This window comes from Pleuronectes platessa, chromosome 10, assembly GCF_947347685.1.
Source record: "Pleuronectes platessa chromosome 10, fPlePla1.1, whole genome shotgun sequence".
Taxonomy (NCBI): domain Eukaryota; kingdom Metazoa; phylum Chordata; class Actinopteri; order Pleuronectiformes; family Pleuronectidae; genus Pleuronectes; species Pleuronectes platessa.
Window position 1 is genome coordinate 11152570 of NC_070635.1, and position 24595 is coordinate 11177164.

At 44.1% G+C, this 24595-nt stretch overlaps 2 protein-coding genes across 2 annotated transcripts; both read right to left on the reverse strand.

Annotated features, from left to right (window-relative positions):
* Window positions 1–5665: 5665 nt before the first annotated feature.
* slc50a1 (solute carrier family 50 member 1) lies at window positions 5666–10629 on the reverse strand. Its single transcript, XM_053432363.1, has 6 exons — window positions 10424–10629; window positions 10045–10122; window positions 9384–9507; window positions 9132–9293; window positions 6777–6896; window positions 5666–6676 (listed from the first exon to the last, which is right to left on the reverse strand). Exons 1-6 carry the CDS (start codon window positions 10489–10491, stop codon window positions 6569–6571), a joined length of 660 nt encoding a protein of 219 aa, XP_053288338.1. The 5' UTR covers window positions 10492–10629; the 3' UTR covers window positions 5666–6568.
* Window positions 10630–12884: 2255 nt separating this feature from the next.
* Window positions 12885–23550, reverse strand: efna1b (ephrin-A1b). The gene is made up of 4 exons (XM_053433121.1): window positions 23272–23550; window positions 14484–14779; window positions 14196–14384; window positions 12885–14090 (listed from the first exon to the last, which is right to left on the reverse strand). Exons 1-4 carry the CDS (start codon window positions 23367–23369, stop codon window positions 13969–13971), a joined length of 705 nt encoding a protein of 234 aa, XP_053289096.1. The 5' UTR covers window positions 23370–23550; the 3' UTR covers window positions 12885–13968.
* Between the last annotated feature and the right edge of the window lie 1045 nt (window positions 23551–24595).

Sequence of the window (24595 nt, forward strand, 5' to 3'; positions counted from 1 at the left end):
TTCTATATTTAAAAAGAGAGATTTCGTAATATTTTTAAACATGTCAACAGTGGATGAACGGGTCAATACAAATATGCCTTGAAGCTCATTCCATGATTTATTCAACTATGGGATGCTCCAGAAAGATATAGATACAGAGTGGCTGCATATTGGTCTCTAACCTTTTGACATTCACAGCGAATGTTTTGCCACAAAAACATCGAATGGAGCTTTTCTCAGTGTGAGCTGTCTGCTTCAGGGGGTTGCAGTTCAAAACTTTGCCAATAGGGGTCGACATTGATCGTGCTTTGATTCCCTCTTACTACAATAACAAACACTGAAGTGAAAAGGGTGGTGATGGAGTGGGTGTGTGTCTGTGTGTGTGTGTGTGTGTGGGGGGGGGGGTTGTAAAGTCAGCAACAGGTGTAAGATGTGTCAACACGGACTCGTCTGACCACAGATCTGTGTTGACATGTCAGACACTGAGGAGTTTTCTGCTTCTTCCTGAGCTGCTGTGTTTACACCCAGAGTCTGAACATGAAGAGGTTACACCTGGAATAATACAAAGGCTCCCTCACTCTCCCTGTTTCCCCCTGGAGCACTACTTATTTAATCGCTTTTTAATGGTATTTTCGTTTTCAGGCGGTTTTGTGTATTAATTAGCACCAATGTATTTACACGACACATATGAAAAATGACATAATATGACAACAAAAACAAAGAAAAGCTATAAAATATAAAATCTATAACAATCTAAATCAATAGCCAGGGATTGTTCATTAACACTCTGACACCATTAAACCAGATTGTGTATAAAAACAATATGTTTTCTCCCTCATCTTGATTCCGGCCTCTTCAGGGCTCCGATCCCACTGTGGTTGCATCACTTCATCTTAGCTACAGCCAAGTTTAGTTTACCTGTGTTTACATGACAGAACTCCTCCCCACAGGGGTTAAGCCTAGTTTTTCTGTGTGTTTGCACGCAAACAAGTAGGTGTGAATTACCCGAGTATTCAACCGTGTGTGGTTGTGTCATTGCCGTGTCAGATGAGCAGATGATGGGGATGAATAAGCAGCTCAACTGTATTAGGTAACAATAATAAGACAAACCCGTTTTGTTTGTCTTTGAATGTTTGTGAATTATGATGAAAACAGACTCTCTCTGACTGGGACTGTCTGTGTGGAGTCATTAGACTTGTTGGTTTCATGTGTTGGCAGCGACTGGAGTGCAAAATGGTAAAAATGCTGAATATGGTGAATATGGTGCAGCGAACTTTCAAATGTGCAAACAGTGCAGGAAGCTGCAGAAATGTTGAGGCCGAGTCCCCTGAACAGCTGGGTCTTCCGTCTCTCCCCAGCACCGCTGCACATTTACGGACCAGTGTGTTCTGCTGCACACATGCACACACGACACAAACATGTACACTGTCTGTCCAAGAAACCTTGTTCCAACTGTGATTGTCGAACAAAATGCATCTCCACTACTGGACCCGATCTGTCAATAACATCCAAACAAAACTGTTTTTGTGTGCAGCTATGAACACACACACACAGACACACGTACACATGGACACACAGACACACACACACACACACACACACACACACAAATCCACTTTACATGGTTTCCATTCAAAAATACTTCAGCACACAAACACAGACACAAATCAGCCTTGTGTGTTTGCCCTGGATGGATGGATGGAGCCAGCGTGCTCAGACAGGGCCAAAGCCCCTGCAGGCTCTGGGAGTATTTATGTTTGAGTGAGTGTCATTTTTAGACTGGAAAATTATTAGCTGTTCATAAAGCCCTTAACTGTATTGTAACACCTGTTTGGCTCCATCTTTTAATTTATTCTACACAACTACATGCTGAGCTGTTGCCGTTTGCACTTGAGTACAATAATGTCTTACACAATAAGAATGAGAACTCTGTGAGACAAAATAATCATTTGAGCAGCAAAACACAGTTTATCTTTTTATTGATACCAGTTCAATTGAATATTGTGTTTGAAAAACGAAATGCTGCTGTTGTTACTGTGCTTGACTTTGCTGTGAAGCACAGGTATTTAATCTCTGATAGGCTCTGCTGGTGAAACAGAAGGATACCTGACAAGTGATTTAAGGTAAATGTGTACGTTCATCCTCGCTGACAGCCTAATAACCGTCTGTCCACATATCACTTCGCTCGCTGTTCCCATTCTGAAGGGGCGGCGGAGGCAGGAGGAGGAAGAGGAGGAAGGCGCAGGGAGCAAAACAATTTATGAAGACCGAGACAGGACAGGACATAGTGAAGCACACTCAGACCCCCAGGACTCCCTGCAGGTTCGGCCTGTTCATCTATTTCCGTGGCAGAAGTACACAGCACGGATTTGTCAGCACCAACTGTCCCCGCTGAAAGAGCCGAGGAGTCACATTTTTGCATGCCTGGTTGTGTTTGCGTGATGAAAAGGGAAGGTGGTCCCTGTGTGTAACCTGCAATGCATGCATTGAATTCTTGTGTGAGCCCCTCAGCTGTGCCACCTCCGGGCTCTGAGGAGAAAAGTGCTGATTATAAAACCCAAACAAGGCAGAACTGGGGATAGAAAGTCCCTTGCTGCTCCCTGCACATGGTGCCCCCATAAATACCACAACACCAACTGCATTTACAAACAAGGCAGTGCATACATATGCATGCAATGAAAATGTTATGACTCAAAGCTCCTGTGCTAGAGAGGCTTTTATGTGCAGCAGTTTGTCAATCAGTAAAATCTCTTGCATATCAAACAAACCTGAAGATTTTTAGGACAGCGCTTCTGCTTATAAAAATGACATAAATCTTGGGCTGACAGTTTCACTCAACAGGCCGGTTTATCAGCACCGATGATCTGAGTGTAAGGTTACAAAACATGGACGTCAACTCAGGGACTATTCCATAAATGCAAGAGCAAGAATGAGAAATCACTCGGTATTTTCTTTACGGTACAAAAGGTGAAGGAGGAGGCTGATAAACTGAGCGAGATGACACGAGCAAGAGATATGATTCAGGGAAAGGAGAAGAAAAAACAACAATGAGAAGGAGATTAATGAGATGTCAGTGTGGAAGAGGAGGAGGAGGAGGGGGGGGGTGGTAGTGTTCATGGTAATAATTAGATAAATAAGTGGAGGGATGAGTGGAGCAGAGACGACTGGAATGGGTGAGAGGTCGTCTGGAAAACTGAGAGAAGCACATTCCTTCTTTCTCTCTTGTTCTCTTCAAAACAGCAGCTGGGACAGGTGTGCTTTTACTGATGGCAGAAAGTGCACATGCTGCTGACTGCCTCCCAGTGTGCTCCGTGTGTGTGTGTGTGTGTGTGTGTGTGTGTGTGTGTGTGTGTTTATATGCTGAGTGTGCACAATGTCTGGCTGCCGACTGCATGCAAGAGGAGACTTAGTTGTGTATAATTACGGCGGAAACAAAACCCCAAAGAACAGAATTCGCCCATAATGACGAAAATAGACATCTGAATGCACACATGGTGTTTGTTGGGGAGGGACGGCAAGAGTGTCTGTGTAAGAGACAACATAGTGTGTACACAATGTGCCTAAAGGATGTGTGCGATGTGTGTGTGTGTGTGTGTGTGTGTGTGTCTTTGTGTGTGTATGTGTGTGTGTGTTGTTCAAGGAGACAGTCTCTACTCCAGGAAACAGAGGGATCCTGTTTGTGAGCTGTTCTCATTGTTCGGCTGATTACCGGCCCTTCACCCCTACTCCACCACACACACACACACACACACGCTCACAGACACACACACACACACACACACACACTCATATACAAGACACTGGCCTTGTGTTCCTACTTGGCCGTGGACCAAGGTCCTGTACACATCAACGCGGCCGTGCTTTGATTTTCCCGTCCAACATTTAACAGTGTCTCTTCACAATACAGCCATAGTTCCTAATGAGGGGTGTGTCGGGCCAGACTGACTCCAATGCATTGTCCCTGCAACCTTATTGATGTCTGTCTCTTTTCAGCAGAAGACAACACCTAACACTCCCTTCTCTTCTCCTGGACTCCTCAGCTACTCATGTGTCCTCCTGTCCTCCACACCCTCCTTTTTCCTCCTGTCTCCACGTTATCTGGGACAGAATCTGGGTTGTTTGGCCCAACTCACTGGTTTGTAGTCAAAAGCAGTCGTGATGACTCCGACTTGTTTTGTTTGTTCACCACTTTCAGTCCAGACTGAAATCTGAATATCTATTCATGGGAGGCAACACATTTTGTAAAGATATTCGTGGTACCCAGGGGATAAACCCACTGACCATGGTGATACTGTGACTTTTCCATTAGAGAGATAGTGGATACCTAGATTGGTTTAGCTAGCTGAAATGTAAACTTTTTCAGTTAAGTCCATTTGTCCTTTATTTACCCTGTGACCTACAGTTGTTTGTGACTACACTTAATGATATCTGGGTGTATTTTGTTTGTAGTACTAAAAAGCAGATGTTAAGATAATATGGTAAACATTGCATGCTAAGCAGTTGGCGGTGTCACTGTGAGCATGTTAACATGGTGACATAACTCAAAGCAGCACTGTCCCTACCATAGACTGTAAAGATGGATGACATGTCTTTAAGGTAGTTCCTCTGATTATATAAAGATGGTGAACCTTCATGATTGACAGCTGAGACTGACTCACGATTGGTCGAGCACATGTATATAGGCGTGTCCTCGCTATCACGGCTCCATCGTTCATCAGACTCTGGCTCCAAATGACTTCTTTGACCCAAGATGGCAGCATTCCTATCCAGGATATTTTGGCCTCATTTCTGGATCGACGGAGGAGTTGGAAATGTGTCATCCATTTTAGCTACAAGGGCCCGGTCATACATGCACGAGGGTTTAGGTGGCGAAGCTTCGGCTTCTGTTCACTTCCAATCAGAGAGTGAGGAGTTAAATCCCAGCACGGCTTTGCATGGAATTTAACTTTGATCCACAACATTTACTTCATATTCACACATGACCGTGCTGTAACAGCTAGTTTTCCGCATGGCTGTACAATGTTGTTTTGTCTTTTTACTAAACTTTACAAATACAATAAAACATCAAACTGAACTTTCCCTGTGATAATCTTTGATTCTTCTCCCGGGTTTTATTGTTCCCTACTTCTATCTCATTTGTGCACGCTGCCACTCTGCCTCCTCCATCTCCTGCTCAAAGTTTTCCCCTTTTCTTTCTTGTCCACTTTCAACTGTAACTCATTTATCTCCGACTCGCAGTCTCCTCAGCTTAGCTGCTCTCCTGCATAACACACAACATAGCATTCCAGCACAATGCTGTGTTGTGTCTGTACTAGGCTCTTTCAGGATCAGGCTCTTTGAGCTCAGGAAGAGAGGCCAGTGTAGCACACACACACACACGGGATGAGAACCTCTGGCATGGGCTTTCCCACCACTGCCCTCTCTGTATCAACATACTCACACAAACAAACTCATTCACACTGCTGCACCATCAAACGAGGCTTTTTGTCTCTTACACAACCAGCCTACTACACACACAGAGTTATCTCCACACATCTGCATGTAGGCTCATTACTACGTTCAAAACAAAAACCAGAGGACTGTAGCACGAATCTTTGTACTTCAAAAGGTCAAGTGCAGCCTTCATGCTTCACAGATTTTCTCCTTTCAACCATCGTCAAGACTTAAAATCAGAAACATAAAGTCATTAATGGTTATGATAAACATTTATTTACACAACACAAAGATATTTCGTCCCTTAGAAGAATTTGCGTTACACAGGTTCTTACTACTGTTAATATAAGGAAACAAACACAGTTTAAGTACCTATGAAAGCCACAAGAAAGATAAGTATGATTATTTTTTGTAAACATATCTTATAGTGTTAATCTCTTCCTGCACTTGATTTAATCTCAGAAGAATATATATAAAAAATAGAATTAACAAAAAAACTAGATAATATCTAAACCCTAACCCTGTATCAAAAAGACTTGGAAACAAAATATATAGAAAACATTTCTGGACAAATATAGCTTACTGACTTGATATTCAGTCTAGTTGGTGATGCAAAGTAACAACTCAGAGAGACATCTGGATCTCCACACCCGGCAGTGGTGAGAAATATGAAGCTGTACGGTCCATCGTTTGACACTACATGTGTACCATTTCACAGGGAAACTAAATTTTGTATAAAAATAGCAGCCAACAAGTTGCAACTCCAAACGATCTTTGGCTCATACAAGGTGACGGAGATTGGGTCCAATTCACGGGATGTGAACAGATAGTTATTTTTATAGGTCAATAAATCATGACCTAATAGAAGGCACTTGAAAGACGTGAAGAGGAGACACAGGTCACAAGTTTAACAGATAGATACAGTAAACCCCAAATAAAAAACATATTTGAAAACATCATGATTTTTTCATTAAACCACGTCACTGTTATCCTTCATATCAATCCCCAAAATGACTAAGACAACAAAAGCAATACATTATCTCCACTTCATAAGTGGAGTCACAAGCGGAATGATTGTTTCTCATCATGTGACCCTGTCTCACTATCGACAAGAGCCTGGCTGCAACCTAGAAATGTGTCGTCTCACATGCTGCTCTCATATTTGCATGGACTTATACGAAGGCGAGCTTTGCTTGACAGACGCGAATTTCCAAAACAGATACAATCTGAGGAGGCTGGTGAAGATTCCTGGAGTGTTTGGAACCTGGGACGAGCACAAACAGGGAGAAGAGGAAAAGATGTAAACAATGGCAGTTTTCCTTTAAATCAAACAATGATGAAAGCTGCGTTCACAAGCGTCTTACCACAATATAGTTATCGTTTAGCTGCAGGCCGTAAAGGACCCAGGAGGTTGAAGTGAAGAAGGTGGCTACAGTCAGGGGGAAGGACAAGCACTGCACGTCCCCACTACGCACTATCTTCACCTGGAAGAGAGGAGAGCAGCACAGTGACACTTAGTTAACAATGAAACTGTATTTGAATGCTGCATTCAATTATGTTTTTGTATTAACAGAGAATCAAATGACTGCAATGTGCAATGTGAAAAGAATAATTTGTAGTAACAGGCAAATGGAACTATGGCATAGCTCTGCATTACGCTGCCACTCAGAGTGTTTTATTGCTTTTAAGATTTAGGTTTTCCAGGCCACAATATTATTTGTGGGGGTTTTGTCTTATCAATCCTGTTCCAGAGGCTGTACAAGTTGGTTTTTGGCAAAAAGTGAAGCATTTAGCAGATAAAGAGAAACTTATTTCTCCTCATGATCTGGTGAAAAACTAAAACAGAGCTAAAAGAAGAAATGTGAAATCTGTAATTGCCTAAAATAATGAATCCAAACAAATTTTAATGATCATGTTTTTGCCCCCGTCTGTTTGTTCGTCAGCAGAATTATGCAAAAGAAAAAACTCAACATATTTTCACAAAAATGGGACAAAAGATGGGACATGGGCCATGACAGAACCTCTTTTGGGCAGATCCAGGCAGAGAAGCAGATTCTGGAACCTTTCATCACATTCTTTAACAATGTGAGATGGAGCTTTTTCTTGACATTTTAACCAATTACAGAGGAAGTGATTCATGGAACTAGATTTGAAAAAAATCTGGAAAGCAGGAATGTTCAAACCTATGACAAGAGTGGAGGGTCAAAACCTAAGAAGCTGGTTTGTACAGTGTGATAAATATTTTTTTATGGATTTGTTTAAATCCCACATACAGTAATTCTCTGACGGTTTATTCTTCCATCTGATTTCCATTTAGCGATTTTCTCAAATCTGGTCGTTACAACTCTATTATAAACAGGTATGACTTTATGAAAACTGTCTTAACATGGCATTTCCCTTCAAAAGATCAAAAGCACATCTGGATTGTGCTGGAATGCCCTGTATGAGGATGGCTTAGGGTTTAGTCATCAGGTTTAGTACCAACATCACATTATGTAAACTGTAAAAAGCAAACTAAATGTAACCAAGGGGATAAGGAACAAACAGACAGAGGGGCAATAACAGGAAGACACAGATGAGGAAAAGAAAGACAGGAAACTCTCTGTGGGTCATTTGGAAGTGTGAGGCAGATGGAGGGAAGGAGACCAACAGGATGGTGGACGGACCCAAAAGATGATACGTAGACAAAAAAGGAAAGAGAGAGAACAAGGGATTTATTCCTTCCCCGGTAAATAGCTGCACGTGCAGACTTGACATGAAGACGAGGGGAAATAATATACTGCTTACAGTTGTATACAGAGTGCTGGGTGAATAATGTGAAGCTTGACATTCAGAATGTGGAATTACAGCCCTGGACTTGATTTACGAGCTGTACAGAATGACTTCCTTCTGAGAAGTCCTGTACTTTAACTGGAAACATTAACTCTATATTTATAAATCATTAAAAGTTCCTCCTTTAGTCGGCTACTTAGCTACTGAAGAGCATGAACAACACTTTTCCAAGGTCTGAAGATTATGGACTATGCGATGTTATGGCTGCACTTTGAAAAGCAGCCAGTCGTCATTTGACTGATTCTTCTGGGTTTTATTGAGCATTAAAGAAACCTTGACTAGTTCCCATGAAAACAGCTTCCACTGAGAAATGAGCTGACTGAGACTCAGACAAGGTTCATCGTGCAATGAAGAATTACTTAAAGTTTTTTTTTTTTAAATGAATGATACTTAAAATAACTCAATCTAATCCAAAATAAGATATGAAAATAATTAGGGAACAATTATATTAAAGTCAAACAGCATTATCTTGATGTTACCATGCTATGAACTCCAATTTACTAGGGTTGTTACTGACAAGATGTAATGGTCATTCAACTATTTAGAAGTCAAAAATAAGATAAAGAAGAAAATCATAATTTCCCAAAGCCCATGTTTAAGCGATAAATGGGTAACCTTTGTCCTCTAATATCTAACTGTGATGTAAAACAGGGAGGTCAAAAAGTTTTATAGAAGTCTTATTATATATATTCCAAGTGTTGACAGTTCCTTTTCTTTACATAACCTAATTTCAATTTGTGTATATTAGCAGATATTGTTTGATACTTTTCTCCATCCTACCATCCCACTGTGTATTCCAGATAACAGCACTTCAGACTGTTGTCTTTGCATTGTTTATTTTACTTTGTCTGTAGGCGGTGTTTGTCTGTGATGCACGTGAGTCGTACCAGGTCGGTGAGCGGGGACAGGTACATGCTGACAGTGACCACGCTGCAGGTGAGGCCCAGCTGGCTGAGCCGAGTCTCTCCCTCGGGGAGGAACATGCTGAAGTAGAACCAACCGCCGACCAGCACCATACCTGCTGCAAGAGTCTCGGACATCACCAACCTCTGAAAGAAACACGCGTAGGGGGGGCTGAGTAACAGATGTGCGGGACGTTCACAGGGGGGGGGGGGGGGGTTCTGCACAGCAGCACTGACCTTCTGGTTGGTGTATTTCAAATACATGATGATGTAAACGACCTGGAGGCAAGCTCCGATAACGTTGACCAAGGTAATCGTCTGGTCCTTCTTCAGAATCCCATAATACAACCAACCTAGGTTACTATGGAAAGAAGACAAGCATGACACACCTGTGGTACTGAACCGATGACAGCAGCTAAAGTTCAGACCTGGTATTAACATCCATCCTAAGAGATCAGATCACACTTGGGACAGCTTTATGCAAATGTAATAACACCTGCAATTAAAATGCGTCCTGCATGTGGCTCCTGTGATCACTTGTGATCTCACTTCCCAGCCCCAAATGCAAATAACCACTTACGTCACTTGTGCTCCGCAAAAAAACTAATGTTGTTTTAGCCTAGTGTGATTTTACTTAAGCGACCAATGAAAAGGTTTATGATTGTTGTGCAGGGAGGGAGAGAGAGCAGGCAGAGTCAGGAGGGGATGAATGGATGAATGCACGCAGCTACGTAGAAAAGTGTCAGTCAATGTGTTGTGTTCACTGTTTGATATTAAGGTGGGGAGAGAAGCTTCAAAGTAAGTTGTTCTGCTTTCACTCTGCAACAAGAACAGATGTTGACACCACGTCTGAACAGGATCAGAGAATTATTCAGGGTTGTGCAAAAAACACACTCACTTCAGACATGTGGTGAGGAAAGGGAGAAACTGGATGTTCTCTGTACTTTTGGATTCTCGCATCTTCTTTAGGTCGCTCCTGGAAACACACACACACACACACAGACACACACACAATCATAATAAACTTGATTTATAGCGCACATGTCTGAACAGAGAGAAAGAAAGAACGACACATATTCAGAGATGCACGTTTGGCTACTTGTGACTTTAAATAAACACTTTTATCTGTGTGGTACAACAACAGCAACAACACAACTTCATGCAGCAGCCATTGCTAACACCCGTGCCCCTGCTGTCGCGTTTCCCAGCAGCCTCATTAAACTAAACAGGAGTGAACCAGGATGTGGAGCTGCCATCAGTCATCAGGACAAACTTACAGTCCGGTCGAGAACATCCCGACCGTGAACACGATGCAGGCCCATGACAGAAGCTGCAGTAGATCCATGCGACGACAGAGAAACGTCCAGCTTCGTGTCCTGCGTGCTTTTAGTCACTCGAGCTGAATTTGCTTGAATTCACAGATGAACTAACTCCGCTGGCGTTTCTCTCCTCTCGCTGTATTTCCGTGTTTGCAATCAGTGTGTCGAAGATCTCCGCCCTGCGATTGGCTCCCCGCTGGAGCCGGTCGGCTGGATTTGGTCCAATGGGATACTGCAACGCGAGCGTATGTTTGCTCCACGTCATCACGTAGAGAGAATTTGGAAGAGAGAATGTTGGATTTGAAGAAATTATTAAAGAGAATTTTGGATTCGAGCAGGGGATGAAGTGTATGAATACGCATCACTCAACAAAAAGAGAAGAGAAGGATAGAAAGACGTTTGATATTAGTAAAACAAAAAAAATGCAAAATAAAATGTGAGTTGCAAGTTTTATTTGTCATATGCAGGTTAACACAGGGTCAACAGTACAAGACACAAATAACAGTGACATTAAAAAGCGGACTATTATTATCACTGCCATCAACAATAACGGTAATAACAAGAGTAACAACAATAATACTATCAAAACAACAATTAAGGCACATTGAAAGGCTTTTTCAGATGTTTTTCTGAATGTTTCTGTTGAGGGAGAGAGTTCCAGAGTATTGGGGACAGCGGTGGAGAAGGCCATGTCCCCCAAACTCTTAATCCCTCAGCTTTGGGACAGACAATCAGTCTCTGCTGAGAAGATCTCAGTGTTCGGACCTCATGGCGTATTGACATATAGGACAGGGTGAGACCATTTAGTGCATTCCACACAGTCTTAAGAATTTTAAAGTCAATTCTGTAGCTGACAGGGAACCAGTTTAGAGAGGAATTCCCTCATTTATGACCTAGTTCAAACTCTTGATGTAGCATGTTGAACCAGTTGAAGATGGGATAAAGAAGACTGGGTCATTCATATCATTTTATATATATTTATATTTATGCTGCAAAATGTAAAATCCTCCAGATCGGTCAACCGCAGCACACTGCTATCTGATGCCGTGAAGTGTTTGTTGTTTACCTTTGTGTCATGAATAGCCCACACAGCTATGCTATGTTCACCTCCACATGTTGTCTTTTGGTATCTGACATGCTCTGCATAATAATAATATTAAAAGCAGTGATACTACTACTACTAAAAAAAAATTTCATATAAGAGAACACATTTGAAGTAACATAAGAATGTGTTAAAATTACATTTAAAAGAAAAGGAAATATAAAAGAAATACAACTAGCACATGCATTTTTAAGCGTTGCATGCGTTTTGCCTTTTGCTGGGAAAAAAAATGGTTTCAAAACAAAGAACTACTGCTGCCTTCCTATTCAGCAAAGTTTCATATCTCAGAACATCTCTTGGATTTGGCCTTTAACTGGAATTATCTGTCATGTGTCATTTTCCCTCCGTCCTTTATGAGTCTGCATCTGTTTGACATTTCATTTTCCAGTGTTTTCCTGTGTATTATATTAAATTTCTTTCATTTTTATGAAGATGATTTTTACATGAAGCTCTTTAAGGTTATATCAATCCATCTTGCTCCATGTATTCATAACAAATAATTGATGGACGTGCGTTTGTAACTTAGCTTCAACAATGCATGCAAGTTAGGGATTTAAAATTGTGAACATTTCTATATGACATCATATAGAACTGAGTAATAACTACTTCCATTTTTGGTCTCTTCCTTCAAAGAACGCTGTGGTCCAGTGATCTATTGTGTTGCATTGCAACAAGATATCTAAGAGCGTGTGATCACTACAGGGAATTTAAACTATGACGGGATTATGGAAAAACAAACAGTTCTGTTTCATGCTCCGGTTTCAAAACGTACATGTTGCATGGTTTTACAGGACATGGTGACTTTTGACAGTTTTCAGTCAGCTCTGAGGTTGAAGCCCTCTGCTCCTCTTCATTCCAACGTACCACTGTGTGGACGGATGCTCACCTTTCCCTCAACAGAGGATGTAAAGGGCAAAAAAAAGAAAAAGAGAGAGTGCGCCAAGGAGGTGAGAATGACACCTTCGCACCGGGTTGTCAGTTTGCTTGTGGGCCTCTCTCCCCGCACTATCCCGCGCTTTCTCCCCTTCATCGTCCCCCTCTCGGTTCTCGTGTTTGGTTTTCAGACTGTGAAATCTAAGCCAAGGCAAGCTGTGTCACTGGGGATGAAAGATGTAGAGGGCAGAGGAGAGGAGGCTGAGAAAATAGAGGCCGGGGAAGACCTGGGGGTGGAAATCTGAAGGGGGCTGGAGAGATTTTATCGGACTGGAGCCTTTGCCAAATGGCCATCCGTCAAAATCTCAATTAGCTCAGTGGGATTTCAAGATCCAATGTAGGTTACTACACAAATTGATTTTAAAAAAAGAAGTCGGAGAGATATTTTTATAACATCACAATTTCTTTATTTCACTAAAGATTGTTTAACATTTTAAAACAGTTTCTTAGAGTTTTCTCTATGTACAAATTTACATATAAACATTTACAAAATGATAGATAAAAAAACAACTGTAAATAAAATGCAGGAAGTCCCTTCAGTTTGAGGTTTGACAACATGCAAGTGGGATCACATCTGCAAGCATCCGCCAGTGTACCATTCAGTGATACTGTCCAGACAGCAGAAATGAGTTCGGAAGAGGCTCAGCTCCCTGATAATCCTGCTATCGTTCAGTTTGTTTTCTTGATAAGCGGCTCCAGATCACTTAGAACAAGTAGATGGATTAGGATTTATTACTTACACAAGGCTTCAAATTAACTCTGATGTATTTTGTGCGAAATATATGCATCATTTACTTCATATTGAGTGCAATGTGTAAAATGTTGACTGAGAACCTGTAGTTTGGACACGAGTCATTAATCTGTTTACTTGTGTTGAGTTCTAAGTGAAAAATGTGCGATGTGACACTTTCTGTATTAAACTGTAGAACCTGTCTGCCTCCAGGGATACAACAGGGAGCTGAGTGCTACATGACAAAAAAAAAATACTACATAATGTATTGTATAACACAATATTTTCTCTCCATGAAGAGGGAGAAAAATTACATTATTGGCAGTTTGAGACCAGTAATACATGCACAGCTGTACCAACAGGTATGAAGATCTGAAAACAGGATAATGAGAATAACGGGTTCCTCTTGTTTCCGATCCAACTTTGATCCGTGTGATTCAAGTGTGTTGATCCGTTTTGTCCGTGATGACTGAAGATGATCTTAAATGGTCGTTAATGAGAATTCCATCCTCGTAATAAAGTAAGAAAAAAAAAAAGGTCTTTGAGGTCTTCTTCTTTGGAACGATCCACGTTCCTCATGCACACAAACCAACACATCAAACACACTCACACACACAAACACACTCTGAAAGCTTTGTCCATGCTTGTATAAAAAAATCTGTATAAAAAGATAATCTCTGAGTGTTCATGGTCCCAATGACCTGCATTGGTGTGGTATAGTCTCTGTTCTGCTCAGCTTTAGTGCAGCATCGGGACTAATAAGACTGGGATCATGGTGAGGAGGAGTGAGATGGAAACCAGCTGCACGCCTGAGTTGCCGACGCTCCTCTGGACGTTTGGCTCCATCGCAGCAGGGTCATCTGAGGAGAGAAAAGGGAGGTGAGCTTCAGTTTCAGAACTCACCCAGCTGAGCTCATCTGAGACTATTTTGCATCTGTCTGGTATTTTGTAGGGAGAATCCTCACCTGCTGGGAGCCGGTTTGAGGGGTTGTGCACTCCTCCGGTGGCAGGAAACTTCATTTTCCCTCCATCTAAACTTTTTCCCACCTCCTCCGCCTTGGATTTGTCGATGTGAGATTTCCCAGTGCCTTTGTGTCCGGCCACATCCACTCGCAGCTTCATGCAGTCCTGGCCGTGGTGATGCATTGGCTTGGCTGAAGAAGGTCGGAGAGAGGGAAATGTTTGAATACCAGAAACCTCCGAGGCACAGCAAGCAGATAAAAAGCCAGTGGTGCATGATTATTGATACTTACAGATATAATAGTAGCTCTCTCCCTGTCTGAACTCCTTGCCCAGGGTGAAGGGCGTGAAGCGCTGGAACTTCTCAGAGAATTTCTCAGGCGCGTGGGGAGCGAAGGGCCGGGAGCACTCCCAACGGAGCTGGTCGAAGGAGTGAGGCTTGCACACATCGTAGTCCTCCTTCTCCACCATGTACAGAACATAGCGCTCAGCTGCATGCTGTGACACCTCACCGTGGGCGTAGTGGGGGCAGACGATGTCCAAATAGTCATTGATGCGCACTTCCACCGTGTACTCATCCCACAGGAAGCTGCAGGGAAACAGGAAGAGAGGAGGTTAGTGACAGATGTCCTCGTTTTTTAATTCACATAACACATGAATCGCATGGGCAGATATATCGTCTGCTTCTTTGCACACGTGTACAACACACGCCCAGGCTCATGGAGAAAACAGGGACTAATAATGAGGGCTAATCATGAATCGAAACGTGCAGCAACAGAAAACCGACTCCCTCACACAAACAAGGCGTGTGTGCTTGTGCAAACCCGCCACTGACACAGAATTAGCAGGTCGGACTTGTTCACTTTTGTTTTTTGGATAGGAGAACACACCCAGGATCAACCTCAGCCACTCACACCATCCCACTCACACACCATCTCTCTCTCTCTCACCGACAATTTAGCCTTCAGCAGAAACTCACTTCTCACCTGCTTACAAGCAGAAAACATTGTAAATGAAAGGAGCAACCCCCGAAGCCCAGAACACATTTCTACACTTCTTCCACACAACTATGTGACTCTTTCTGCCAAGTCTTTTACAGCTGTCTTTACTTTCTTGTTTCTTCTATTTGTGACTGCACAACTGTAATTTCTCTAATTTGCCGTCTCTATCTGCATCTGTGTCTCTCAATCTCTCTCCAATTTCATCAAAGACAGAGGCCCAGTGGGTGGAGACAGCCAGACTGCCGCTCTCCTTCTCCCTTTTCATCTTTACCCTTCATTTAGTTTTATGGCTCTTTTTCAGCCTTCCTGTCTCCTCTTCGCTCACTTCCCATCCTTGTTTCCCCCCTGTGTCCTAATGAAGCAGAGACGGGGAAAAATAATGATAAATCCGGTACAGTCCTGCTGCATGGAGGCACATTTATGGTGAAGTTGCCCAGTGAGAACAAATAAAGCGGATTCGGGGGGGTTGTGTCAAGTAGAAATTTTACTTAACAGCCACGACTGAGCAATAAATGAACTCTAACTCTGTAAAATTCACTTTTACTCCCACGTTATTACAACGTTTCTCCTTTAAAGTAAACACGCCGCAGGTGAGGCTGTCCTCATGTGATGCGTGGCTGGCTGACATCCTGGGCGATCGGCCAAGAGCCGGGAGGTGAAGACATATTTTTATTTTTGTGCGACGCCCATAACGTCTTTAAGGGGGTGAAAGAAGAAAAACTTGGTTGAAACGAAATCACTGCTTGTGTTTGGGTGAGAGCGTGTCGTATAGAGAGGGAAAGTGACAGCAAAACACCTCCTGTGTCAGCCATTGTTATTGTGTGTTGCAAGTGTGTGTGTGTGTGTGTGTTTGTGTGTGTGGGAGAGCCCGGCATCAAAGCATGTTGCGGCTCCTGTTGTCGTGGCCTCTGTTCGGACCCCCTGGTCGAGTCACAGACACACTGGCTCCAAATGTGGGCCTCTGACCCCTCCTTCCTGCCAGTGTGTGTGTGTGTGTGTGTGTGTGTGTGTGTGTGTGTGTGTGTGTGTGTGTGTCATTTAGGGCTAACCTGCTTGTCAAAACACGCTTTGTTAGTCGAGCACAACTCTACACTTGTTATCCAGGGCTAATAAGCTGATCACCATCCTCCACTTACAATCGCTGCTCCCTCTAAGAAAAGGTTCTTTGAAAGTGCGTGCACACTCCTGTGTAGGTTCACACGCCTTTGCGTGTGTTCATTCATGGATGTGCGTGTGTGTGCTCGGCTAAGTGCTTCATTGAAAGTAAAAAAGAAACATCTGTTGCGACCTAATTGGCTAAAAATAATCTCGGCTTTCACCTTGTTCCTCTGGTCTGTGTTTTCTTTGAGCAGAACCAGTATAAAGACCAGTAAGAGTCAGAGAAAACAAAACGCTGGAGGATCACTAGTGGGTCCCTCTGATGTAAAGAGTAGTTTTAAATTGTATGGCATCAGACACCTCATGTCCTTGTTAGTGGCCTGGTCCCCTCTCGGTATGACCAAAAAAACGGCTTGTCAAAAGCTACCAATAACAGATTCTGTTGCTAACTTCATTGATGTCTCACACGTTTTAGAACCCCCCTCCCCTTTTATCCTTCTCACCTCCTCCTCCCCCTGCCCTCCATTGGTCTGGCTAATTAAAAGCTGTTAGGGGTCCGGGGCCAATGTGTTCTGTAGAAAAGTTAGGGAGGAGGAATGAATGGGGGTGTAATTATACCCGTTCCCTCCCCAAAGACAGAATGGCTGCAGGCCACAGAACCCCTTCCACCCCTGTACCTTACCCCCTGTGGAGCTTTCACTGCCCTGGCTGCTGTGGATGTGTGTAATGAGTGTGCTCATATGACTGTCCATGTTTTTTTTAATGTTTTTTTTGCTTATATCCTGGTCATTCGAGCAACAGTAAAGTAAGAAGGAAAAATCTAGCCCCATTTTGGAGTCGGTCAAACCCACAAATGCCTTCCACTCCTCCTCACACTATCTAACTTTAAATCTCCACTCATCAAAGCTCCCAAACGCTGGAGACTCCTCAGCGTCTCCCCTCTCCTCCGACTGGCAGTTCTCAGGAGAGTGAGAGTCACGTCGACGTGAGAGTTGTGTTGTGTGCGAGACTGAGAGCCAGGTGTGTGAGTTTGCTGCAAACCTACTTTGCACGCAGCTTCCTCCTCTTCCCCGTGTGTTGGTTTGTCTCTGTGTGTGTGTGTGCATGTTTTCATGGGAGAGGGATTCTCTGAAGACCCTTATTGAGGGCGTCTCACGCCCCAGGCCGAGGAGCACATCTGTTTATCAAGGCCTACTGGAGCCTCTTGTGTGTTGGAGTGTGAGTGTGTGTGTGTGTGCGATTTCTTACATGTGACTGAGGTGTGGGTAAACAGCCAAGGTTGAAGGTGGATGTTTCTCACTATGGAGCCACTCTAGCTTTTGCGTCAGTGGGTAACATGTGCATGTGTGTGTGTGTGTGTGTGTGTGTGTGTGTGTGTGTGTGTGTGTGTGTGTGTGTTAGGGCCTAGTCAAGTACAATAGTTGTAGTCTTGCTGGTGATGACAGTAGGTGGTTTGTTCAACACTTTCCTCTCCTCACTGGAACTTTGAAGTCTCACCATTGTCCTTGTACTTCTCCTTTTCTTTTTGCCTCCCATCCCTTTTTCCTTTCCCCCCCTCGCTCTCCCTGAGAACCCTGTTGTCCCTCCATTTGTCCCCTGAGCTCACACTGGCTTCAGTCAAACCACTGACACTGGAACTCTGTCCTTCACTCCCTCTCCCGGGTGCATTTCAAACTGGCAGCCGGGTCAAGGGGTCGGGGTTCAGTGTCGTAACTTCTCACACACACTGCCATCTTAGTCAGCGCTGCAGATATTGGTTTCACACACACGGAGCGAGTCAGCACCACTGAACAGATGCACCCCCCCACCACCACCACCACCTCCATTTGCTCTGCAGGTAATCCGTAGTAAGTGTGCACGCGCTGGAATGTCACGACGGGGGGGGGGGGGGGGGGGGGGGCGCCTGCGGTTTGGATGTTTTACTGTGTTCTAACAAGGCGCACTCATCAGATTTCCAGTCGCAGCTTCACACACTCAATCCCCTGTTAATTTCCTGTGGTAGGGCAGATTCACACCTCCTTTCACACAGGCCGAGGAGCTGTCACTAGCGCTAATGCATTTAGCTGCTCACCAGTGGGATGCTTCATAAAAGCCAATCTAATTTGCAATCTAAAAAAGGTCTTTCCATATTAGCGTCCAAGATATTCAACTTCCATTCTCCCTCTAACTTGAAAAACCAGTGGACCTTCTCGAGTCTGCAGGTTCAAGTATGTGTGTGGACGTATGTGGACGTGCTTGCTCTCGTGTGATAGTTAAGACGTCGAGAATCCCTTTGGCCCTTGCAGGATGAAAGCTTTAAAAAACGTCAATGCTGTCGTTTCTCACTTATTCAATTCCAAACTTGTCCCCTCCCTCCATCCATCACTGTCCACTCTCTCCTCCCTCCGTCTGCCTCTTCTTTATTCCTTCCAAATCAGCCCATCCCCCTTCTCCCACTCCTCTATTTGGCCCTGTCTCTTAACGTCGACATAATATACCGGAGCTCTTCATCCAGGGCTAATTTCTCAACACAAATCCCTTTCTCTAGTTCACCCCTCTCTCACCCTGCGCCCGGGGCCCCTCCTCCTCGCCTGCCCCTAAAATCTTTTCACCCCTTGCCCCGTTTCATAGCCTCCCATTCTGTCTGCGATGAATAGAGGGTTTAATATGCTGGGGGGGAAGTTAATCTGGGTGTCTGTGTATGTCTGTCTCACTGATAGACGGGGGGGAAGTTCAGAAAGAATTAAAAAAGAATGTTAAAAGTTTTTATTCTGAATAAATTTGTGAATTAATTGATGTAAAATTAAGACATCCTCAGAGTAGAGCAGAAGTCCACTTGTTGTTAATTCTGCCCTTTAGGGGGCGACGCTGGGCTAGAAGTGGACAGCAATACCAAAGTATGCCTGAAATGCTATGAATGAGAACTGTACGCACACACACGCACAGACACGCACTCCCACATGCTTGTCCACACACACTACGATAACGCAGGCCCCTGGTGTTAGCAGAGCCGGGCCTGAGAGGTTTTCTGTCCTCCTCCGGTGGAAAACTACTGGGGCAAAGAAACAGAGGAAGGTCTGTGAGAAACGAGGGGGGACTGGTGGAGAGAGGGGAGGGCGGGAGGGAGGAAGTCTGGACCTCAGATAAGGAAGCGAGAGGAAGAGCAGAGAGAAAACAGGGGTGCATGGATACTGGGACGAGGGAGGAGGATGTTCACAGAGCCGAAACGCAGATATATAAAGTGTGGGCTGGGGTTTATAAACTGCAGTAAAAGTCCCCCCCCCCCCAAGTGCTGCTGTGTGCTGTGATGCGCGCAGGTACATCCTCCCTCGTACGTTAGGTAAGACGACGGTTACATCAGCAGGGAATCAACACAAAGTCTGTTCATATATTGAATGACAGGATTCACACAGGAAGATGAACGGAGATATCCTGCGGTGCTCGGAATTGATTGTTCTGATTGGATCGGTAGGATTGATCCCATCTGAGGGATTACGGTGGAAATGGAACAATTACAGGTTGACCAATGTTATAATACTTACACAATAACCCCCCCTACCCAGATACACGCCCACCCACACACACATACAACGCAGAGGTCATAATGTGATGGTAGAGTCACTACAAAAGGATAAATATATGTACAATTAAGCCGGTGGGATTACGGTTTTGTGTCTATGGGTCAGATGGTCACATTATGAACCTTCTATAATCTATGTTAGAATGTATGTGAGTGTGTGTGTGTGTGTGTGTGTGTGAGAGATTACAACAGACAGGTTGGGGCAGAGGAGATGTGTACAAAAAACATCGGTGGAAAATGAGACGGAGAGAGGGAACAAAGTGTATAGAATGTATGAATTGAGGGGTGGGGGGGGGGGGGGGGGGGTAAGGGATAAGCCCCTCTCACCCTAAACTCATCCTTAGGCCTCGTGTGCGTGTCGGAGCAGGCCCCACCGCCTCAATTACAGCAAAGAGGCAGACAGAGCCAGACACAGACGGAGATAAACTGAATATTAAGTTACACCAAACTCCTGATAAAGATACTTGTACAGATACTGGGAGCAGGAGAAAAAAAGAAAGACAAAAAAAGGAGGTTATCAGTGATGGATGACAGCAGATAAATAACGCAGAGATAACAAGGAGAAAAGAGGCAGTGAAGTGGAGTGCTAGCAACATCGATATCTGTGCGGAAAAGAATAGATGTTGAATGTGCTTGATTCAGTTGGTGAAGAGGTGGAGGGGTTGCGGCTGGTGGTCGGCCTGGGGGGAAGACCCAGAGGACAAGGAGTGAAGATGGAAAGAGGAAGAGACAGGTTCAGAGATACACACACACACACACAAACACACACAGCTGACGGAGTTGAGTATAGTAACAGTGGGGTGGAATGCCGGCTGTAACTAATATTAACTTCCAAGTCCTCCCTCTCGCCCCCCAGTGTGTGGAAGTGTGAGTCACACATTTATCACGTCTCGGTAAGACAACCTACGGTAACTGCCACTCCCTGTTGGACTCTGACGTGGAGGCGCACACACACACAATCACGTACTCTCAGTCCATAACAAAAATAAAAATCCCTTCCAGTTAAAAGCTTGTAAAGGGCATCACAAGTTCAAACTCTCTGTCTCACACACACACACACACAAACACAAACTCATTAAGAGGACACAGGCAGAGACATGTAGTTAAAATGACAAGACCGGACCAGACTGAGAAAAACATGTCTCTCCACCTGTCGTGTGGAAAAACACACATACACACACGCACACAACTGGAAATGTGCCAGAATCATTAAGTTAGTAAACACCCATATACATGCACACTCACAAACACACACACACCCACTTACTCTGACTCAAAACACAGGCTTGAGCCAAAATCATTACCTGACCAGTTCCTGATCATCCACATAAGCTACAAACACGCACACGTCTTGCCAGTGCCACACACTTCTACACTCCCCCTTTGTGAAGGGACAGGCTGCTGCCATCTGCTCACTGTCCTGCACCTTAAGACGAATCACTGCTCCACACAATCACACCCAGAATCAATTAGCATCAATTAGCCACAGTCATGGATGCAGCCAAAAGGCCTCAGAGTAATCCTCCGAGCAGGTGACTGATTGATCATCGGGGATGGTTTCAGGGGCAGGTGGAGAGGAGGAGGGGGGAGGAAGGGATTATAAGAGTTACAACGATTAAACTATAATGTGTGGCAAAACATTGAATAGTCTACTAGAGGCAGTTGGGGGTCAGACGATTATGGAGTCACTTTTGGCTTTTAGCTGCCTTTACCCCCATTACAAATTAGATTTTTTTCCTAGAGTCCCTCTAATTGTGTGTGGGTTTTAAAATGACAGAAATAAAAAAGCAATGTAAGATATGAGATATTTGACATGTAGCCGAGAAGGAAAAGACCACATTAATTCACATGTTTGTTATTAGCCTAATATAGCTTTATATTAATATGATTGTCCTTTTAGTTACGCAACTTCCATTCAACAGCAGAAAATGTCCAGGGGCTGGATTACAGACAGCAGACTTAAAGATCTGACTTTGTATTAGACCACCCCAGTTCTCTTTCTCTCTCTACACCTCTCTGCTTTCTTTTTGTGCTTATCAGCCTTTTCTAAAGAGCTCAGACCTAAAGCTCCTGTTCCCTGTTATTTCCACCCAGGCTTGACCAGAAACACTCTGGTTTCACTGGTTCCTGCAGTGAAGCCTCCTTTCCCTTCTGCCTCACCTGGACCACTTCCTCCTCCCTCTGTCTGTAGTGACTCAGGTGTAAAACTCAGGTGAACCCAACCCAGGTCGCTGAGTCACACATGGACTTACCCATGACACAAGCACTGCTCATTACGAACAAGACTTTCCATTAGACTCCTTATCCAATTATCAGGGCTTTGTTTCCCTCGATGCAGGGGGGTCTTTTTTAAGCCCTCTGTTGTCATTGTTAAAGGACAATTAGAGAGCCAGTAATGTAATCAAGACAAGACTAAAGGGCCATAATGGCTTTTGCTCCTTTCCCCCCGTCTCGGTGTTAGGGATTAATCGATCTCTGTGAGCAGCAGGGGAGCGAGGACGCGGGTCCTTGTGTTTCAGCCTCGTTATAAAATAATACTGTCCTTCCAGCGGCGGGATCAGCCGCTCCACGCTAAAAGCTCAATAAATCGCGCTGCGCTATTGCGCGTCTGTCAAGCTCCATCGATCCGCACTGAGTGGTCGGGTAGCATTACATTTCTGACCTCAAAACAAAACACACAGCAATATGCGCCGCTCTCATCTGACTCACACACTCACTATCTCTCAATACCCCCCCCCCCCCCCCCCCCAACCGCTCTAATGAAAAAACACTTCAACCCACTGACTTGGATTTGGCACCTATATGAAAGTGATAATTAAATTATTCTGCTGCGAGTCATTTTCTTTAATAGACTTTTGATGACACAAACACGCACACGCAAACACACACTGCACACGCACACACACTCAACAAACACAGGTGCAGACAGCGTCACAGGCCAAGTTCATACTCGTCGGTCTATTTTCTACTACAGTATGTCTGTGTGTATGCGTTGCGGTTAAATATAGTGGTGAATCTGTCCATCTGTCTGGGCATTCGCTCCCGATCCCGTCTCGCTTTTACTGCCTCCTGCTGCTCTGCGCTCAGACTCCGAACACACTCCAGCTGCTTTCAACCCTCACATCAACCTTTTAATTGTCAAATGAGTACAAAACAAAAGGCTGAATTAAGCGGATTAGGAAGGTGAGCAGCCTCGGGGCCACAAATGGGAAAATGCGCACTTTGGGATGAGAACTTAACATGTGGGAACGTGAAAATGAGATCCACTCGCCTCTGTGCGCACCAGGAAACACTCGAACACACAGTGGGAACAGTATTTGCTCCACACTCATTCATCTACACACACATTACGCACGCTGCCCGCCGCAGGTACATAAATACATAGAGATACACTCGTGCGTAAAAGCACAGGTCGGCACTTACTTTGGATTTGAGCTGTTCCAATAGACGCTGTGTCTCTCCGCCGAGGCGAACCAGGCGCCGACGCACAGCACCAAACACACCACACACGCCAAATCCATCGCTTCTCTTCTCCGCAGGAACCGACAACAAGTTCGGTCGGTGAGCAGCGTCTGTTACCGAAGATCTGGATGCGTAAACACAAGCACGGGAACCAAACGTGGATTCTACGCTTCTGATGTGGCAGCAAATGCAATTCAACCTGATGAATGTCACACAACACTGTTCAAGTCCTGACTGATCCACTAGGGCGCAACTTGTGTACTTTGTATGGCTCTGACTCCACCCCTCAAAGTTGTGCCAGCCAATAGCAGCAAGGCAAACGGCATACCCCGCCCACCTTAGCCACGGGAGACGCGCGCTCCAGCTGCTCGCGCTCTACAACAGAGAAACACGAAAACAACCTCGTCACTACACACGTTGATCAATGTATAATAAAAAAATTCGGGTCAAAGCGGGAATATAAGGGCGATAAGATAAAAGCTATAAACAAGTAAAAGTGAAAATGTAAAGATAAACATTTGTGAGTTAATATTTAATAGTGACTCAAAGGTGTCAGCAGGTCAGGTCAAATATACAGTTAGGATTAAATGTACATGCAAACCATTCAAATGTAATATTTGACTTCACAATGTGAAAACTTATGCTTCTATGTACACTATTAAACTGAAATTATATAAATGTCAGTAAATGTTTAGTAAAATGTTCAGTTCTTCCCTGTGGTGGAAATTGAGAGTACTGTTAAATGATAGTCAAGGTAAAAGTACCATAAGATTGTACTTAAGAGCAGTATATCTGACAAAATGTGCCCAAGATAATTGAGCTTCAAATTCAAGCCATCTCCTGCCTCCATTGTCCCATACGTTGGTTTCTGTTGTTGTTGGTATTGTGTTTTTATGTAACGTGTTGCTGCTGGGATGTGTTGCATTGTTTTGTGACACACTGTATGTTGCAATTCATTGTGATGCGATAAGTTGTTGTGCAATGTAATGCAGTTGTTTGTTTTGTGCTATATTGCAGTATGTACCCTGTCAACAGCCTTTGTCTCTATTTGTCCCACTGGTTGTGTCTGAGGATCCTGTGCAAAGAAGTGTGTGTGCGTTCGTGCAGGTTGTTGTTGCCTATAGGCCTTTAGGCACGCTGGCTGCACTGATGCCGCTTTGTCAGATAAATAATTAGAGTTTTATCAGTCTGTCTAATCTCGTAGTCTCTGCTACGCCACATAACCAGACAGGTAGCTTCAGAACTCGACCTCACAGATGGGATGGATAAAGTCCAGACCACAGGG

Excerpts from the sequence above, each read along its gene's own strand:
- slc50a1 (XM_053432363.1), bottom strand. The coding sequence starts at position 10,491 with ATGGATCTACTGCAGCTTCTGTCATGGGCCTGCATCGTGTTCACGGTC. Across the intron at positions 9,508-10,044 it reads TTCCTCACCACATGTCTGAA|TAACCTAGGTTGGTTGTATT; the intron begins GTGAGTGTGTTT and ends TTCTTTCCATAG. Across the intron at positions 9,294-9,383 it reads TGAAATACACCAACCAGAAG|AGGTTGGTGATGTCCGAGAC; the intron begins GTCAGTGCTGCT and ends TGTTTCTTTCAG.
- efna1b (XM_053433121.1), bottom strand. The coding sequence starts at position 23,369 with ATGGATTTGGCGTGTGTGGTGTGTTTGGTGCTGTGCGTCGGCGCCTGG. Across the intron at positions 14,385-14,483 it reads AGAGAGCTACTATTATATCT|CCAAGCCAATGCATCACCAC; the intron begins GTAAGTATCAAT and ends GACCTTCTTCAG. Across the intron at positions 14,091-14,195 it reads CTCAAACCGGCTCCCAGCAG|ATGACCCTGCTGCGATGGAG; the intron begins GTGAGGATTCTC and ends TTCTCTCCTCAG.